This window comes from Notothenia rossii, assembly GCF_949606895.1.
Source record: "Notothenia rossii genome assembly, chromosome: 7".
NCBI classification, from domain to species: domain Eukaryota; kingdom Metazoa; phylum Chordata; class Actinopteri; order Perciformes; family Nototheniidae; genus Notothenia; species Notothenia rossii.
Window position 1 is genome coordinate 21,744,205 of NC_136905.1, and position 13,191 is coordinate 21,757,395.

The 13,191-nt window shown below is 39.6% G+C and overlaps 2 protein-coding genes across 3 annotated transcripts; both read left to right on the forward strand.

Annotated features, from left to right (window-relative positions):
• The first annotated feature begins 551 nt into the window (after nucleotides 1–551).
• znf576.2 (zinc finger protein 576, tandem duplicate 2) lies at nucleotides 552–5,174 on the forward strand. 2 transcript variants are annotated; one of them, XM_079691869.1, is made up of 5 exons: nucleotides 552–667; nucleotides 1,351–1,538; nucleotides 1,614–1,729; nucleotides 2,298–2,441; nucleotides 2,546–5,174. In XM_079691869.1, the coding sequence occupies exons 2-5, from the start codon at nucleotides 1,394–1,396 to the stop codon at nucleotides 3,398–3,400; spliced, it is 1,260 nt and encodes a 419-aa protein (XP_079547995.1). In that variant the 5' UTR covers nucleotides 552–667; nucleotides 1,351–1,393; the 3' UTR covers nucleotides 3,401–5,174. The 2 variants fall into 2 exon arrangements, with proteins under 2 accessions (XP_079547995.1, XP_079547996.1); XM_079691870.1 differs by lacking the exon at nucleotides 552–667 and adding an exon at nucleotides 737–1,111.
• Nucleotides 5,175–8,905: 3,731 nt separating this feature from the next.
• On the forward strand, nucleotides 8,906–12,757 carry LOC307046671 (uncharacterized protein). Its single transcript, XM_079693170.1, has 4 exons — nucleotides 8,906–9,300; nucleotides 9,405–9,768; nucleotides 10,212–11,173; nucleotides 11,633–12,757. Exons 2-4 carry the CDS (start codon nucleotides 9,414–9,416, stop codon nucleotides 12,428–12,430), a joined length of 2,115 nt encoding a protein of 704 aa, XP_079549296.1. The 5' UTR covers nucleotides 8,906–9,300; nucleotides 9,405–9,413; the 3' UTR covers nucleotides 12,431–12,757.
• The last annotated feature ends 434 nt before the right edge of the window (nucleotides 12,758–13,191 follow it).

The window sequence follows — 13,191 nt, forward strand, 5'->3', positions numbered from 1 at the left end:
AAAAACTCCTATACAGAGTTGTGTTATGCTGCAGATATAAGTAAAAAAAAATTCTACATATATTATTTTAGATAACATTACACACACAAATAAGCTACAACATATACCTTTGTGTGTAAGCTTGTTAGCACTATGTTATTATAGAGGAGGTTAACAAAGCATCGACAGAAAATGTAATGAGTACTTTTCACTAAGTTGTTTTGGGTCACGTGACATAGACCAAACATAGAATCAGATTGAATAGAAAACGAGATAAATTCAAATCCATGATCGTAAACAAACAACTGTATCTGTCCTATTTCGTATTTTAGATGATGGTATTAGTTAATTAAGTGTATTAAATGTACGGTCACATTTTGAAATGTTTGTTATAGTGCTATTATAATGTATTAAAGTAATGTTCACCGTGTCCATGAACATGTTTGTGTTTCTTCAGGCACAAAATGCAAAGTGCATAATGCATAACGTTCCTAGTTCATTTTATATTATATTTGTATTTGTTGATATTTTGTTTAAATGTTATCAATAATGTGACGAACACTCCACGGCAGCCATCTTAGCTGTACCAACGGCTATCACATCCACCAGGAAGTGTCCGATCTATTCGTTGTATTTCTATAGGGTCAACTCTTATTCAGTCAAACTACCTTCCAAAGAGCGGCTAGAGGTAACGTCTACTAAATGTTACATTTGGTTTTTTAAATACTTGGTTTTATGGCTATACAAACATGCGATATATGGTTACACGACAGGGGCATGTAGCTGCAAAACAATGAGTTAAAACTTGATACGTGAAAAGGCACGAAAAGTCCTCGATTTTCTTTGAATGGCAGCCAGTGTTGTTAGCGCTAACTAGTAGCTAGCATGCTATCTGGCGTTAGCCCGCTCGGTAGCCCAGTACTTTATGATTAGCGTTAGCTACCTGCACATGCTAAACACTTAAGCGGTTATCAGTTGTGTTTATGGTTACCGCTTACAATAAGTTCACGTTAAGGCAGTTAACCAGAGGCCGGATGACCTGCAATTGTGCTAGTTAGCCTAGCTAGCGGCCCTAAGAGCAGTTACCTAGCGTTAGCCGAAACTTGGGTGTTTGCTACTACAAGACAAACAGGTGAAATACACTTGGGGCAATAAACGTTGTGGTTTCGATGTATTTTTGTTTTATATGAATCAAAGATGAATTTATCGTGGAATGTATTTGTTCACTGTCGTCTGTTGAACATAACTGTATATGAACGCAATCAACGAAATGTGGGGTTACGTTTGATCGAACCGTGTTATATGTTCCCGCTTTTATTTCCATGTCATGTAACCTCACGTACATTTGTCGTTGTTTTTGCCTTCTTTAAGCAAGCTGTTTTGAGTGAGGGTCGAGACCACCCAATTTACCAGGATGGACTCGGATATTTTGAACATAGAGGATATAGTGATGGGACGGGCATTGCCGGATCCACCTCCCGAAGTTCCCCCTGCTAAGCCAGCCGCACCATACAAACCCATCAATTTCAAGGGACCTCCAACGACCACCATCCAACCTTGTAAGTGTTTCGATGGTCATAACTTAGTTTGGATTTTCTTTGCTTGGTCTATCTAATTTGCTCATGTCCTTTCAGACCAGCATGAGAACCTGCAGTGTTTCCAGTGCTTCATCACCTTCTGCAGTGCCAAAGCCAAGGAGAGGCATATGAAAAAGAGCCATCGGGAAGAGTATAAGCAACAGCTTCAGCAGGTAAGCTTGACATTATCAGTTCATATAATAACTACAAAGCGTAACCGTTTGGGTCTTTTTAGAACTTTTGAATTTGACAATGTGCATAAATAAACATAGTTTAAATTGGTGTTTCTGACTGCTATTTTGTAAGGGAAGTCTTTTTCCAACTCGACTTTGTGACACTGAGTTGTATGACTTTTATTTTGCAGTGCCTGTTCCTTTACTCTCCTCAAATTATGAATGTAACAGGTTTCTTGGGTACACAGTTCCCCCCATTACGTTAAATGTAACATTTGTCAAAATGTAATGGCATTGTAATGCTAAAAAACTATAGTGCCAAAGTACATTCACTTGTGTGTTTCAAGTTACGCTTGAAATGTACAGTATGTAGGTAAGCCTCACGTTATGTATTTGGGATAATGCACACTGTTTATCAAGTTCATACAATTAATACATGTTAATGGACAATAGCCCAAAAACACGCTTCTGCACATCACTTGATTCTGAAGAACTTGGGCTGAACATTTCAACAATTTAGCCAAACCTATGTTAACTTTGGCCCCTCTTTTTTTGTATCTCTTCACAGGGAAACACATTGTTCACTTGCTATGTGTGTGATCGCACTTTTCCTTCATCTGAAGAGCTGACACAGCACCAGCCAACACACAGCAAGGACGATAAGCCCTTCAAATGTGTGCACTGCAAGGAGAGCTTTAAAACATTCTCTGAAGTGAGTGCCATGCTTAAAAGTAATTTTCCCTGGCTGTATTGAAACTAAAATACACAATTTCTTACTAAATGTTTTTTGTATTTTTTTTACCCGTCACATAACAGCTCACAGCCCATAGACGACAGGTGTGTCCAGAGAAACAGTTGGTTTGTAAGGATTGCAATGAAACCTTCAGGAGTGCAGGACTGTTGCGTACTCATCGCATTACCCAGCATCCCCGCCCTGACGTAGAGACCGCAGAACAGCCAGAGGATGCTGCAAAAACCCATCGCTGTAAGAAGTGTAGTCAAGGGTTTGAAACAGAACCAGAGCTGATAGCACACCAGGAGAAATACCCTGAAGGCCAGCAATGCAACGGCAGCACTTCATCTGTCAAGAAACGCGGACGGCCTACCAAAGCTGAAGACGCGGCAGCAGCTGCTGATAAGAAGGGAAAGCGTAAGAAGAAGGATGAGCCTGAAGCGCCCGAGGAGGCAGAGAAGGCTAGCAGCACTTCAGAGGCAGCAGCAGCAGCAGCTCCAGCTGAAGAAAAAGGAAAGGCAGCTGGAGCAAAGCGTGGCCGTCCTCCTAAGGTGGCGGCAAAACCAGAAACTGAAGATTCGAAGAGTCCTGAGGATGACAGTGATGCTCCAGCAAAGGAGAAGAAAGTTAAAGCAGAGGCTGCTCCTGCAGCCCGTCAGCACCCCTGTCCTGAGTGTGACCAGGCATTCCCCAGCTTAATTCAGCTCCGTGCTCACAAGAAGGAGAAACACGCCCCTCGGAAGGCCCATCCCTGCGAAGAATGTGAAGAGAGCTTTGCCCGTCCCGATCAGCTGGACGCCCACATGTCCCGAGCTCACGCCGTGGGCCGCCTCTCCTGTCCAACCTGTGGGAAGAGCTTCGGCCGTGAGCGAACCTTACAAGCTCACCTGAAAAGTCACCCCGAGGAAAATCCTGAAACCCCAAGTGCAAAAAGATAATTGAGACGTGGGGACCCTGTAAAGTCTATGGTCTTTGAAGATTTTAGTCAAGAATTGTGCTTTTTCTCTTTTAACATAGGAGTTCTGATGGTTTCAGATGAGTTTGGAATGATTTTGAGAATGGCGTTTTAGCAAGATTTGGATTTTAAGTTGAGTTTGATTAAGAACTGTTGACATTTTGGACGGATGCATCTTGTAAATTGACTAACCAAATGTTGTTAAAAACATTTACTACTCCCTTTGCCAGAAAACATAGTTTATTATTAGTTTATATGAACTAGGGGTTGACTGATTATCGGCCTGGCCGATTATCGAGGCCAATATTCCGCATTTTTACAGAATATCGGTATCGGCCTTTTTTAAAATCAAATTGCCGATACAACTTTGGCTCTGATGCGGCCGTTTCTCTGGCTAGTCACCACAGTTCACGAGCAATGTCCCGCCCACAGCGCTATCTGATAGGCTATTACTAAAGTGCCAATCAACACTGAAGATTTTCCGGGCTGCAGCCAGCCAGAGGCGTGACCTTCTCAGATTACAGGCAGGTGCGAAGAACGCAGACACAGACAGAGGCAAGCAGCAGCAGTGAGCGTTGTTTCGAAGGTAAATCAGTTGAAAGCCGAAGTTCAATAAACATCCCAATCCCCTATGCTGAAGTTGCAAAAACACCACGATCTTATCCAATTCTATCAGTTTCCCAGTTACAAAGGGACCGGGCGGGGCAGGTAGCGTCTCACAGCGGAGAAACTGACGCGCTGGGACGACTGCTAGTGGAGCCTCGCAGCAACTCTGCTTTCTGCACCACAATCTGGTGCTGCTGAATTGGGAATACTAAATGAGTGAGACTCAAATATCAGAAGTTCAGAACAAGTTTTAGTAGTTTTTATTTTATTTTTACTTCATTTACTTTACTCAGGGTCACAGAGAGGAAACCAGTTTTAAGATGTTGAAAAGTTCATTGAACATAAAAAGGCATTTCAAAGAAGTTGTGTTATTCTACATTTTGACACCAAGATTTTCTGATTTTACTGCAAATGTATATCGGTTCCAAATATCGGTTATTGGTCTCCTTGATTACTAATAATCGGTATCGCTATCGGCCTTGAAAAAGCCATATTGGTCGATCCCTAGTAAAAACAAAGTGTTTTGATTAGCTTTTTAAATGATTTGTTTCAGTTTTTTAAAGCGTGAAATAATAAGTGTGGTGTGAGTTTATTTCTTGGTGACTTGAGTTGTGAAACTCGGTTTGGAATTTTTTTCTTTTTAAGTTTTCCTCTTGTTTGTTTTGTTTTCAAATTGCGTAAGTTCATATTTTGAAGCAAATTAGATGCCTAGTAGAGATACTATGTTTGAATGTTTAGACAGTTTGTCAAAAGAATTGTGTTATGTACAGCTTCCGGTTCATATAGTGCATTTTTATACTCTCAATATTTTGATTATGTTCCTTTTCTAAATTAAGTCTCATTGAAGAATCATTTTTAAAATAACACAATTTTGTCCTGCTAAAGAAATATTTTTGCCATAGTGCTACAGCTTCAATGTGATTTTGCCACAATAAAAAATACTTTTAATGTTTCACTAGAATAATATCTTATGTCTTAGACATTTCTTAAATGGAACTCATGACTCTTTAATGCTTTAGGGTCCTATGTTGAACTGTGTATATCATGTGTTTTTCACTGATTGGATTGTTTCTCTCGCCATTGCAATGTGTCTGGACACTGCAAGAATTGAATAAAACATGCTATCTCAAGGGAGGCTGCCGAACATTTAACTTGTCTGTTTGTCATTGTTCACACCTTGCAAGACATTTTTGTGAGCCTCTTTATTGTTTAACATTTAAGGTACTGTCATATCATACAGGGATTCAAGTAGCCATGATGTAATATTTATTATATATTTTAAGCTCACATACTTGGGTACATTTTACACGATAAACTAAAAGTTTACTCATAAAACGTTTACTATCAACTACTAAATTACATTTCATTTAGCTGACGCTTTTATCCAAAGCGATTTACAATTACCGATTACAGGAACATTCTCCCTGGAAAAACTAGGGGCTAAGTGCCGGGATTTGAACTCACAACCTTCCGATCTTCAGCCCACCTCACTATCCATTAGACCAGGGGTTCTCAAAGTGGGAGTCGCGACCCCCCAGGGGGTTGCGAGACCCCGAGTGGGGGTCGCGAGATGATTACAAAAATAAAAATGGATTTTTTTTTTTAAATTGATTACTTTTTTTATAAAAATTTTTTTTAAATAATTATTAATAATAAGGTTAGCATAGACATTTTTTTCTTTGACAAACCACTAGCGCAGTGTTTCTCAAACTTTATCTCTTTTTTTCCTGAAATTATTTCACTAACTTTTCTAGAATATGGTCACTAACCTGAATTTTACTGCACTCCCTGTCAAATAAAATAGTAGCATTTTAAATTGTCATATACTGTAAGAAATGCCCAATAAATATATTATACAAATTGGGTCATACAGTAGATTGATAAAGCAGAAATAATAAACTCCAATTATTATCTGTTAATGCGTATACATGGTTTACAAATACGGAATCTTTTCCAGATTTGACAACACAGAGTATACATATACAATTTTGATTATGATGTCGATTCAGAGAATCATGTGTTTAATCATATAAGTGACTCGTGTAAATATTATACCGATGATCAATTTAATGACAATGTTGGACTTGAAAATACATTTTCTTTAATACATTTCAACTGCAGGAGTCTGTATGCAAACTTTAATAAGATCGCTGAATACCTACATACATTTAAAAGTAAATTCAAAGTAATTGCCATATCGGAGACTTGGTTAAATAAAGACGAAGTCACTGATTTCCAAATTGAGGGTTACGTTCTACACCATATCAACAGAACCAATAAGAGAGGAGGGGGTGTGGCTCTTTATGTGGACAGCATCCTAAAATGCACACTGGTTGAAAAAATGTCAATTGTGACTGATGATTTAATGGAATGCATAACTATAGAAATTGAAATGGAAAGGAAGAGAAATGTTGTTGTGACTTGTGCATATAGAGCACCAGGATCAAATGTAGAGCTTTTTAAACATAGTTTAGGAGTATTAATGGATGGCCTAAATGAAAATAAAACATGTATTATTTGTGGGGATTTTAACATCGACCTTCTAAATGTATCTAAATACAAAACAACTTCTGATTTCCTGGATACATTGTACAGCAGGGGGCTTTATCCCCTAATCACTAAGCCCAGTAGAATAACATCAACTTGTGCAACATTGATCGACAATATCTTTACAAATGTCATGGAAAACAGTGCTAAGAGTGGGCTAATAATAAAGGATATAAGCGACCATTTACCTGTATTTGTAGCATATGATTGGCAATTAAAGAAAAAGAAGGAAGAGACTCGCAGTAGATATGTCAGGGTAAGGACTGCTGAAGCAAAACACAAATTTAGGAGTGACCTCTTAAAGGACGAGTGGAGAGGGGTTTATGTAGAAGATGTAAATGCTGCCTTCCTAAAAATCTACATATCACTGTATGACAAACATTGTCCCACTGTACTCCGTACATATAAAGGTACTTATCATCAAAAGCCTTGGATAACCAAGGGCTTACAAAATGCTTGCAAGAAGAAAAATAACCTTTATAAAGACTTCATAAAATTTAGGACAAAGGCAATTGAAAAGCAATACAAGGCATATCAAAATAAGTTGACAGTTATCATGAGACAAGCAAAAAGAGAATATTATAATAATATGTTAAAAGAAAAGAAAAATTATATCAAGGGCACATGGAAAATCTTAAATAATGTTATTGGAAATAAATCTGTATCCACTGGCCTGCCCAGTCACTTCATTGATGACAAAAATAAGGTTGTGAAAAACATGAATGAAGTGGTACATGAATTTAACTATTTTTTTGTAAATGTCTGACCTAATCTTGCAAAGACTATTCCAAAACAGCACGATGGGCAAAAAGAGGATGGCGGAATTGGGGGAAGTAAAGTGTTGCAGTCAATGTTTCTGGGAGAGATAAACGAAATTGAAATTAGATCCATTGTAGACAAATGCAAAAATAAGACTTCGACAGATAGTGATGGGATCGACTTGACAATAGTGAAAACGACTATTAACTGCATAATTAAACCGCTAAGCTACATCTTTAATCTTTCCAGATAGCATGAAAATAGCTAAAGTTATCCCACTTTTTAAAACAGGGGACAAAAGCCAATTTACCAACTACAGACCAGTGTCCTTGCTTTCACAATTTTCAAAGGTCCTTGAGAAATTGTTTGTCCAAAAATTTGATAATTTTATTGAAAAAAATGAGTTATTGAGTCAGTTTGGATTTAGGAAAAATCGATCTACAGCTTTAGCTTTAATGAAAATAACAGAAGAAATTACAACAGCTATAGAAAGAAAGAAATACACAATAGGTGTATTTATTGACTTAAAAAAGGCATTTGACACCATAGAACATTACCTATTAATTTCGAAATTACATACATATGGTGTGAGAGGAATAGTTCTAGATTGGTTAAAAAGTTATTTAGATAACAGACAACAATATGTGGAATTTGCTGGTAGTTCATCAGAGTGTATGAACATAGAATGTGGTGTCCCGCAGGGCTCGGTTTTAGGGCCTAAACTTTTTATTTTGTACATCAATGACATATGTGAAACGTCAACATTATTGCAATTTGTGTTGTTTGCAGACGACACAAATTTATTTTGTTCAGGAGATGATTTAAATATTTTAGCAAAGTGTATTGGACATGAAATGGTCAAACTTAAAAGATGGTTTGATGTAAATAAGATAACCCTACATTTGAATAAAACGAAGTTTATGATTTTTGCTAAAAGAAAAAAAGATGAAAACATTTCACTGTCCATTAATGGAGTTTTTATTGAAAGGGTTTCTGAATTTCGATTCTTAGGGGTGATGCTGGATGAAAACCTGACATGGAAATCACACATAGCACATGTTAAAACGAAAGTATCTTGGAATATTTATGTTCTAAACAAGGCAAAGTATTTGCTAGATTACAAGGCATTGAGGATGTTGTACTGTTCATTTATTTAGCCATTTTTCATTTATTGTATAGAAGTGTGGGGCAACACGTATATGAGCAACATAAAGCCATTGTCAACATTACAGAAAAGGGCAGTACGAATAATACATAAAGCTGACTCAAGAGAACACACCAACAGACTGTTTATGGAATGGATATCTGAATGGATGTCAAATCCATGGTTTTTGTATCATAATGTGACATCAAGAGGGGCTACACACACATGCATTAGTCATTGCTGTAAGCCCCAATACGTTAATACACATGACTCTGAATTGAGCTATAGGGATTGTACTTGTACTTCTATAATCTACACTGCAGTATATTACATTTTAGAAGATGTAAGTACTTTTTCGAGCACTGTTTTGGGTAAATCCTTCCACCTGTAATATCATGTAATACCGCTCCGAGGCGCTAGGTGTGCTCGATCGCCCACACGAGTTTCTTCTCCTTGTGGTGCTTCATTTGTTTTCCTAATATTAAACACCCATCTATGCTGTGACCAGGTTATATGAGTGTACAGCTAGCTAGTCGGCTATTTCGCTTATCTTTCCACACCATGGTGGCACATCTTTGTGGGGGTTTCCTATAAACGTCGCTCCTCTTTCGCCTTGGGACACAAAGCTAACACGGAGGTTGTTGTATTGTCCTGAAGCCACGCTGTGCCACCATCAGTTCCTCCTGCCAGGTAAGGGAGGTGCATTAAAGGTGCGTCATAAAATGCATTTCCAAGGAAAAGTTGCCAAACAAGCTCGATAGAAAAGGAAGAGTTAGAAAAAAGGACGCAAACCTCGAGTTTCAGCGGCAGATGTAGTCGCTCGACAGGTAAGGGGCACATTACCTGAACATATTATGTCTTAAACGTTAACCTATAATTGTGAATGCTCATTAAACTCTTTTCTGATCAATTTCCCTTCGTGCTTCCTCAGCCAGCAGTCATGTCCATTGAATACACCATAGATATCCAGCTAACAGAGTTGGGATATTCGGACATCTTACAGCCGGGGACCACTTCTGATGGAGAGACACCCAGTCAGTCTCCCCCCTCACTTTCAACCACACACCTACAAAGACTTGACCATCCTGCAGACCTTCCACAGCTCATAACTGATCAACCTGACACTAGGGAGAAAGATGTCGAAGGAGGAAACACTACACAAAATCATTCAACAGAAATGCAGCAGGACGGGGAGGACGACTCTGATGACAGCGATGTGTATGAGGAAGAAGAGGTCGATGAAGACGATGAGGAGGAGGATGATGATGATGATGATGAGGAGGAACTAAACAATGGTATGACTCATTCCCTTTTGACACACAACATAAAGTAGTAATGTATTGTTTAAAATCTGTCTTAAACAATAATGATATTGCTGATATGGTTTTTGTCTCATGATAAGATTCAATTTTTTAACATCCAAAGGAACCACACTTTTGCACTGGGTGATTATTTTGACGTAGCACTGTCCCGTAGTGGTAAATGTTTACTAGAACTCCACATTTGTCTTATCAAACTGCTGAAAATAGACCCACAACAAATGTGTACTGCCGTTTAAGTAGCATAAATACAGTGCCGGGCTGTGACCTGTTTTAAAAATGTGTACCGCAGGATATAAGATATAATGGGCTTGGGGCTGAGTGAAACAGCAGGGTGGGAGATCTGAAACAGGTTCAGGTGTCTTCATAGCATTTCTTAGCAAAAATATAGCTGGTATTAATTTCCAATTTTTCCACAGAGTCGGGTCTTTCAGGGGAGTACAGCTGCAGTGTCTGTGATCTCCAGCTGTCCTCCAAATTCAAGCTCCAGGACCACATGAATCTGCACACAGGAGCTCGGCCATACTGCTGTGCTGAATGTGGGAAGCGTTTCTGCCAGAAAAAAAGCTACCGAGTCCACCTGCGTACGCATGCCCAGGCCAAGGTGGATGTTCTCCAGTGCCGTGTGTGTCTGAAATGTTTTCTCTCACCGAAAGACTTGAAAGACCACCTGTCCAGAACTCACTTTGAGAACGAGTTTTACGAGTGTGACCTGTGTAAACGTGTGTTCACTTCTCTGAAGGCGTGTAAAAATCACGTTATGTTACACAAATCTAAGCAGGATGTGGTATGTGAGGTATGTGGCCGCAATTTTAACTCTCCAAAATCTCTCGCGCGCCATCAGAGAACAACCTGCCATCACAATTTTAAATGCACAGACTGCACAAAGACCTTTACTAAGAAGAACGCTCTCCTGAAGCACAGCTTCTCCCATCTGGGCTTGTTGCCTTACACCTGCGTAAGATGCCACTGCCACTTCCGCCTGGCAAAGCTGTACCGCCAACACAAATGTGAACCTGAACGCCTTCACTGTGTGGCGTGTCTGAGAGAGTTCCCCAGTCAGGAGGCCTTCAAGCAGCACAAAAAGGACACGGGCTGCTGGGGCAACCAGGAGCCTAAAGGGGACGAGATCCGATGTCTGGAGTGCGGGCAGAGATTCGACACTTCTGAAGAGCTTAAGAAACATGCCGGGGCTCACCAGAGGGTGCTGAAGTGTGCTGAATGTGGAAAGGGTTTCCGCTCGGCCTTACTGTTGATGTCCCACATGGGGGGTCATGCCGGAAAGTCGCCATGCCTTTGTCAGAGCTGCGGAGTGGGCTTTCCCCACCAGCAGAACTACGACAGCCACCTGAAGACCTGTGGAAAAACACCCCAGCCTGCGGTGAGTTCAGGGCACTAGGTTGATGTACAGTATCATTTCAAAGCAGCAATATCTGACAGTCTATTAAATGCAAATCATATAATACACCAATACATGAAATGAGTTGTATTAATATAATACACCACTGGATGACAACTTTACACAGACATGTTCCACTGTCCTCTCTGGTAAAAAGATTCAAATCCACTGTGCTTGTTTTCAGCTTCATTATCAACATTACATTATTGTCATCTAGTTTTGTAGCCAAAAAGGCAGGGGACATACATTTAATTGTGGAAGCGTTCTAAAAACATCGATATCAAAGAGATGATATGCCAGTTCCTGTTAAATTGTAATTGAAACCCACCACAAGCATGGGTTATTATGGGTCTCTCCAGGTTGATTATACCGCCACGTGACACTTGTGTTTTGCATAATTTATTGAGTAACTGGGATTTTTTGTTGTGTTTCTCATTTTAGAGTGCTCCCAAGAAGCGGCCGGCTTCAAAGAGCTCCTCGTCGGATTCAAAAATGGTTGTTGCAAAACCAGAGTCAAAGAAGCCAAAAAACCCAGAAACAAAGCCCACTGTCGTTTTAAACAACCCCGCTGAACCAGTGAAGCATTCTGGGAGTCCAGGACCTTTGACTGGTGTGTCTGGTGGCTCTGTTCCATCAGACGGTTTATGGAAGCTCACCTTAGACAAACAGCCGCCTCCTGGCGTCAATCTCGTTGTGTTTCTTCCTGTCTGTGCGTCTCAAACCACCGGCCTCAACCTCCCGTCTGCATCCTCTCCTACACTACCGGTTCTAGCTCTGCAGGGCCAGCCTCAAGAAGCTCTACTGCATACCTCCGGAGTGCCGCTAAATGGCCATCTGAATTTGGATAATGGGATCAATCCCGAGTGTGAAGCACCTCTGGATTTGTCCAAGAAGTGTAACTCTTCCAAGTCAGCTCCGAGCAACATATCTCTTCTTCCTAAAAGGGAGCCAGGAGAATGGGACACTACAGGACAGGCTAATGGCACTGAAACAAAAGAATTTAAAAATAGTTACAGCAAAGCAATTGTTAAGACAAACCCAGAAGAGAAATATTCAGAAGTGAAGCAGTTTAAAATTGATCCTATGGATCTCTCCAGTTTTGAGGTGAATACAACATCCTCTAGACTTATAATAGACATAAAGAAAGAGCCCCAATCTCCTGGTCCTGATCGAGATCCAAAATCATCCACATCTTGTCAGCTGACTGAGAAAGAAATTAAGATGGAGGTTGATATTTGAAACTATGCTGATGTAGAGAAATTTGACATTTTGGTAAGGGAAAAATAAAAGAGTTGTCACATATCCTACTGGAGGGTGTGTTTGAATTCTGCAACAGACTGCTGTACCTGTGGCCCTGCAAACCAAACATGGAGGTGTTATGCTAACATTGTATGCTTTTCTGTCTAATTCCCTTTTCTACCATCCAACCCCCTTTTCTTACCTTATCAACCTTGTATGCAAAAGCATTTTTTGTCATTCTTTCACTATTAGTGTGTTTCTAATGCGGGACCTTAGAAAAATAAATATTTTAGTTTATTTATAATTAATAAAAACATTCCAAACGCCTGCCTCTTCTGGCATTCCTTTTATTTGAATTTCCATATGAAGCTTTTCCCTTAGGCCAACAGAGCAAAAGGGTAATGTAGCTGTTCTGAAGCCTATGCAATGTAAACACTTCCAAATTCTACCTTTTTTCCGTACTTGTTTTTGTGTGAGAAATCCTTAGGATAATGAATGTGTGTATAGTTGAAAGAAAAGACACTGGATTTTTTTAGTATAAAAAAACATTTCTTTAGATAGACAGTGTAATATTTAATGAATGCAGCAATGGTACTGATCAATACTTTTCTGTCACTTTGTTATTTGCTGAAACTTTACAGCCTGCAGGTATCTTTTCATGTTTATCTGAAGACAAATAAACAGTCGTCCTTGATGCAACATCAGTGTGTTCTTAATCCAAAAAGACATCCTTGTGTCTCTCATTAAACAGGAAGACAGCT

Excerpts from the sequence above, each read along its gene's own strand:
- znf576.2 (XM_079691869.1), top strand. The coding sequence starts at position 1,394 with ATGGACTCGGATATTTTGAACATAGAGGATATAGTGATGGGACGGGCA. Across the intron at positions 1,539-1,613 it reads AACGACCACCATCCAACCTT|ACCAGCATGAGAACCTGCAG; the intron begins GTAAGTGTTTCG and ends ATGTCCTTTCAG. Across the intron at positions 2,442-2,545 it reads GCTTTAAAACATTCTCTGAA|CTCACAGCCCATAGACGACA; the intron begins GTGAGTGCCATG and ends GTCACATAACAG.
- LOC307046671 (XM_079693170.1), top strand. The coding sequence starts at position 9,414 with ATGTCCATTGAATACACCATAGATATCCAGCTAACAGAGTTGGGATAT. Across the intron at positions 9,769-10,211 it reads TGAGGAGGAACTAAACAATG|AGTCGGGTCTTTCAGGGGAG; the intron begins GTATGACTCATT and ends ATTTTTCCACAG. Across the intron at positions 11,174-11,632 it reads GAAAAACACCCCAGCCTGCG|AGTGCTCCCAAGAAGCGGCC; the intron begins GTGAGTTCAGGG and ends TTCTCATTTTAG.